A 6,000-nucleotide genomic window follows, 5' to 3' on the forward strand; every position below is an offset into this window, starting at 1 on the left:
CTTTTTCTGCCAAATTTGTTGTCTAACATGATGTTTTGGTGCTTCATTTGTAAAATCATAACCTAATTTGATGTTTAATAGGCTTTTCCTTAATGCCTCCTTATTATCCAACATATTCGCTTATCCAACATTCTGCCGGCCCGTTTATGTTGGATAAGTGAGACTCTACTGTACAACTGTTCCAAACAAGAGCCTTTAGCAGCCTGAATACAAATACAAAAGAAACTGGCTTCTCCAAGTTCCCTCTATCAAGTTTATTAAAATTTTATAACTCTATAGCAGTGGTTCTCAATCTGTGGGTCCCCAGCTGTTTTGGCCTACAACTCCCAGAAATCCCAGCCGGTTTACCAGCTGTTAGGATTTCTGGGCATTGAAGGTCAAAACGTCTGGTGTCCCACAGGTTGAGAACCACTGCTCTATAGAAAAATTATTATAAATCCACATTTTTCCAGCCACAACATTCTGTTCCTAAGTTGCATTACAAAAATGTCAACAATAGCACATATGCATGGTAATCCTTCTCATGATAGCCACATCATTGTAAATGAAAACAGAATTAAAACAAATCATCTCTTTACTAGGTCCACAACTAAAGCCAATAATTATAAAAGATTACATTTATACATGATACTCAGTGGTTGTGTAGGTGTAGCTTTCATGCACATAAGTTCAGATGGAATCCTCCCTCCCCTACATTCTCCTTCCTGCATCTCTTCTGAGAAAACGTCTATAAGCTGGAGGAGAACATTGGCTACAGTGATGTATTGAGGTCAGTGGAACTCAAAATGCTGAAAAGCAAGCTAACCACAACTTTTCCTCCTTCTCTTCTTCCACCTCCAACTCAACCCAGTCCATGCAGAAGTCTCCCAAATCAGTGTGCAAAAAATCCTGACATCTGATATTTAATTCAATCCTTGTTAAATCTAATAGTACATAGCCTTAAGGTAAAATTACTGTATTTTATCAATCTCCACCCCATAAATATCTAAAAAAATGAGGTGCATGGTACTGAAATTAGTGTGCATCTTAAAATCGATGGCTTCTTAGAATCAATGAAATACGGTATTTGCCAAGGATCCACTGGGGTTTTGTTCCAGGACCTTCCATGGATACCAAAATCCATGGATACTTAACTCCTATTATACGTTATGGCATAGAAAAATGGTGTTCCTTAAATAAAATGGCAAGATAAAGGTTTGCATTTTGAATTTTTTAAAAAAATGTAAGTTCGAGCCACAGAAGGTGGAATCTGTGGATACAGAAGACCAACTGTATAATGTTTAAATCATTTTGTGTTTTTGTACAATAAACTACTGCAAAAGCAAATGTGTCACTATTTCAACTACCCCGATGGACAATTTTGAAGGATTCTAGAATCTTGGACAAGGGGTGCTCAACTTGTATATATATGTTGATCAAACTAGATCAGGCATGGGCAAACTTAGGCCCTCCAGGTGTTTTGGGCTCCAACTTCCACATGCTCTTAGGAATTGTGGGAGTTGAAGTCCAAAACACATGGAAGGCCGAGGTTTGCCCATACCTAGTTCTGGGCTTTGCAACCAAAATGACCAAAGGTCTACTCCCCTGTTTAAGGAGCTCCACTGGCTGCCGTTCACTTTCCGATCCCAATTCAAGGTGCAGACCATCATTTATAAAGCCCTAAACGGTTTGGTACCCACCTACCTTCGTGACCGTATCTCCTACCATAAACCTGCCCGATCTCTTCGATCATCAGGGGAGGCCCTCCTGTCGCCACTGCCTGTATCCCAGACCCGTCTGGTGGGAACAAGGGAGAGGGCCTTTTCTGCTGTGGCCCCCCGTTTATGGAACTCACTGCCCATCGAAATTAGGCAAGCCCCCCCTCTTTTAGCCTTCAGGAAAGATTTAAAAACCTGGCTTTTCCGATGTGCTTTCGGAGAGTAACTATTACACACTTCTTTTGTTACTCCCCCATCATCTACCCTCTAGATTGTTTTTATCTTATGTCCCTGGTCTCCGTGATTGTATTCTTATCCTTTTCTCACCCTAAGTTAAGTGTCTCATGTGGCCCGCCCTGTTATATTATATATATATATATATATATATATATATATATATATATATAGATAGATAGATAGATTTTGTGTTGCAGTGTATATGATTATTTATTGTATTGTTTAATTGTATTGTGATATGTTGTTTTATATTTTGCTATATTGTACTGTTCTGGGCATGGCCCCATGTAAACCGCCCCGAGTCCCCGTTGGGGAGATGGTGGCGGGGTATAAATAAAGTTTTATTATTATTATTATAGTGCAGGCATGGACAAAACCAAGCATGAGCAAACTTGGGCCCTCCAGGTGTTTTGGACTTCAACTTGCATAATTCCTAACAGCCTGGAGGGCCCAAGTTTGCCCATGCCTGGGCTATCCAGTCCAACTGCATTCTGCCATGCAGGGATACACAACAGGCTTTCAACCAGATAGCCATCCAAGCTTCTGCTTAAAAACTTCCACAGAAGGAGACTCCACCGGACTCCCAAGTAGCATATTCCGCTGCCGAACAGCTCTTGTCACCAGGGAGTTCTTCCTAATGCTTAGGTAGAATCTCTTTTCCTGCAGTTTTAATCCATTGCATCCTAGCCTCCAGAGCAGCGACAAAACAAGCCCTTCTGCTCCTCAATGTAACATCCTTTCATACATTTAAACATAGCTATCATGTCCTCTCTCAGACTTCTCTTCTTCAGGCTAAGGGGCTCAGCTTCCAAACCTTTTATCATTTTGGTTACCCTTCTCTGGACACATATTAACTTGTCAATATCCTTCCTGAATGTGGGGCCCAGAACTAGATGCAGTGTTATTCTGGATGAAGTCTGACCAAAGCAGAATAGAGTGGGATTATGACTTCCCTTGATCAAGACACTATACATTACTACATCGTGCTTTTAAACAAATCCCTATGTATACTTAGATTAGCCATGATTGCAGCAGAGGCTGGATGGTATTGTGCTTTGATTGTGTGCACGGCAGTGGGTTGGATTGGATGGCCCTTAGGGTCTCTTCCCACTGTATGATTCTATAGAGGGCACCTCCTCTTTTCCGAATGCGCTTTGCAGTTTGGGGGTCCTCCTGGACTCAGCGCTGAACCTGGAGGCTCAGGTGTCAGAGGTGGCCAGGAGGGCCTTTGCACAATTAAAGCTTGTGCACCAACTGCGCCCATTCCTTGAGAAGCCCGATCTGGCCACGGTGGCACATGCCTTAGTTACATTCCGTCCGGATTACTGTAGCATGCTCTGCGTGGGGCTGCCTCTGAAGAGGGCTTGGAAACTTCAGCTGGTCCAAAGAGCTGCAGCCAGGTTGCTCACTAGGGCTGGCTACAGTGAGCGGACAACCCCCCTGTTGCAGAGGCTCCACTGGCTGCCAGTTTATTTCCAGGCACAATTCAAAATGCTGGTTATGACCTTTCAAGTCCTAAACGGTTCAGGTCCAGGCTATTTGGCCGACCACATCCCCTTGTATGAACTTGCCCGGGCCCTGAAATCTTCAGGAGAGGCCCTTTTCTCGGTCCTACTTCCATCTTAAGCTCAGTTGGGGGTAAAAAGAGAGCCGGCCTTCTTGGTAGCTGCCCCTTGACTCTGGAACTCCCTCCTTCCCAGGGATGCCAGAACAGCCCATTTCCTGCTGTCCTTCCGGTGGATGGCTAAAACCTTTTTATTCAGGCAGACTTTTAAAGATGAAGGTGTTTAAGTATTGGTAACGTATTGGTGTAAGGTGGCGCAATGGGTTAACACTTGTGCTGGCTGAACTGCTGACATGAGGGTTGGGTTTGTGACCTGAAGGTTGCCAGTTCTAACCCGTGAGACAGAGTGAGCTCCTTACTGTCACCTCTAGCTTGCAGGGACATGAGAGAGCTCTCCCAGCAGGATGGTAACACATCCAGGCATCCCCTGGGCAACATCTCTGTAAACAGCCAATTCTCTCATAGTAGAAGCGACTTGCAGTATGTAATCAAGTTACTTCTGACATGATAAAATATATTTATGTGCCATTGTTTTTATGATTTTAATGTATATTGTATTCTGTATTTGTATGTATTTATGTACTGAGTACATAAAGTACTACCAATTTGCACTGAGTATTGCCAATTTGAAAGCCCGCTCTGAGTCCCCTTTGGGGTTGAGATAGAGCATGGTAAAAATGCAATAAATAAATACAAATAAACAGAAAAAGAAAAAAGGACCCCCTGCACCCTGCTCCTCCTCCAGGAAGAAGCATAGAATCATAGAGCTGGAAGAGACTTCATGAACCACCCAGTCCAACCCCCTGCCAAGAAGCAAGAAAATCGCATTCAAAGCACCCCCGACAAATGGCCATCCAACCTCTGCTTAAAAGCCTCTGAAGAAGGTGCCTCTAACCACACTCCTAGGCAGAAAGTTCCACTGCTGAACAGCTCTCACAGTAGGGAAGTTCTTCCTAAAGTTCAGGTGGAATCTCCTTTCTTGTAGTTTGAAGCCGGTTGTTCCGCATCCTAGTCTCCAGGGCAGCAGGAAAAAAAAAGCTTGCTCCCTCCTCCCTATGATTTCCCCTCACATATTTATACATGGCCCTCATCATGTCTCCTCTCAGCTTTCTTTTTGGCAGGCTAAACATGCCCAGCTCTTTAAGCTTAATCATTTTAGTTTCCCTCGTCTGGACAAATTCTTGTCAACATCTCCTTTAAATTGCGGTGCCCAGAATTGGACACAGTGTGATTCCAGGTGTGGTCTGACCATGGCAGAATAGAGGGGTTGCATGACTTCCCTGGATTTAGATCAAGCGTGGGCAAATTTGGGGCCTCCAGGTGGTTTGGGCTTCAACTCCCACCATTCCTAACAGCTTCAGGCCCCTTCCTTTCCCCCTCAGCCGCTTAAGCGAAAAGGAAAGGGCCTGAGGCTGTCAGGAATGGTGGGAGTTGAAGCCCAAACCACCTGGAGGCCCCAAATTTGCCCATGCCCGGTCTAGACACTACAGCCCTGTACTCACGCCTTCTAAGCAGCTGGCTCCCTTCCTGGAAACCTAGAGCTCACCTTCTTTAAGGCGGGCACCAGCAGGCCCCGCCACTTGGGCGCGTTCTCCTCGCTGAAGAAGTCGTACTGCAGCGGCGGCGCCTGCATCGTGCCCGCCCCGCCCCGTGCCCTCGGCGGCGGGGAAGCGGCGGCGGAGTCAGTGCTGGGCCCCAGTCCGGCCTGGTGGAGCCTGAACCTGGGCCCGGGCTGAACCTGCGCAGGGCCGAGGCGGAGGCCAGGACCCGGCGTGGAGGCCCGGCGCCGGCGACATCCCTCCCTTCCCGGCCTCGCCTCAGGCAGACCCCAGGCTCCAGAGCATCCTTCTCCTGCTTCTCCTCCCTGTCAGGCTTGAAGGAAGCGGAAGTCCAGGCCGCAAAGCGACCGTTGCTGAGGGGAAGAGGGAGGCGCGCGGCTTCGAACTCTCGGCGGCTCTTCCCTTAGCCGTCCCTGGCGGTTACAACCCCCGGCGCATGCGCAGTGGGCACAAAGGCCGACGGGGCATGCGCACTCATCCTCTTCCTTTGACTCCGCCCTCCTCTTACTCCAGTCCTTCCCTTTTCCGCGCCGCCACTGCGCATGCGTATAAGTTGATTGCCGAACCTTCGAGCGTGAAGTGTTTTCGTCCTCGCAACCAAACACAACCTGGCTCCCCCACCCTCGCCACTTCCAGGCTTGCTAGTCGAACGCCGAAGTGTTTTCATGACCGGCGGTGGAAGGAAGACAGCAGACAAAAGCAGATAGCGTTCCTGTGATAGCCACCACTTATCATAGCGCCACCTGCGGCTTGGAGGACTCAAGTATTTTTTTTGTCCTGTTGGAGATCACAACCTTCTCAAGCTTCCTTTAATGTATTGTCTGTTTATAATGTGTCGTTTATTTCCTGAAGTGGTTAAACCGCTGAGCTGCTGAACTTGCTGACCGAAAGACCGGCGGTTCGAATCCGGGGAGTGGGGTGTGCTTCCGCTGTTAGCCCCAGC

General features: G+C 47.0%; 1 protein-coding gene across 1 annotated transcript in view; it reads right to left on the bottom strand.

Moving 5' to 3' along the window:
• sos1 (SOS Ras/Rac guanine nucleotide exchange factor 1) overlaps positions 1-5,506 on the bottom strand; it is a 60,615-nt gene extending 55,109 nt beyond the window's left edge. The window contains exon 1 of the mRNA XM_062970596.1: positions 5,045-5,506. Coding sequence (XP_062826666.1) covers positions 5,045-5,131 — 87 coding nt within the window. The 5' untranslated portion in view covers positions 5,132-5,506. The remainder of the gene's footprint in view (positions 1-5,044) is intronic.
• Between the last annotated feature and the right edge of the window lie 494 nt (positions 5,507-6,000).

The sequence above is a fragment of the Anolis carolinensis genome, chromosome 1, assembly GCF_035594765.1.
Source record: "Anolis carolinensis isolate JA03-04 chromosome 1, rAnoCar3.1.pri, whole genome shotgun sequence".
Taxonomy (NCBI): domain Eukaryota; kingdom Metazoa; phylum Chordata; class Lepidosauria; order Squamata; family Dactyloidae; genus Anolis; species Anolis carolinensis.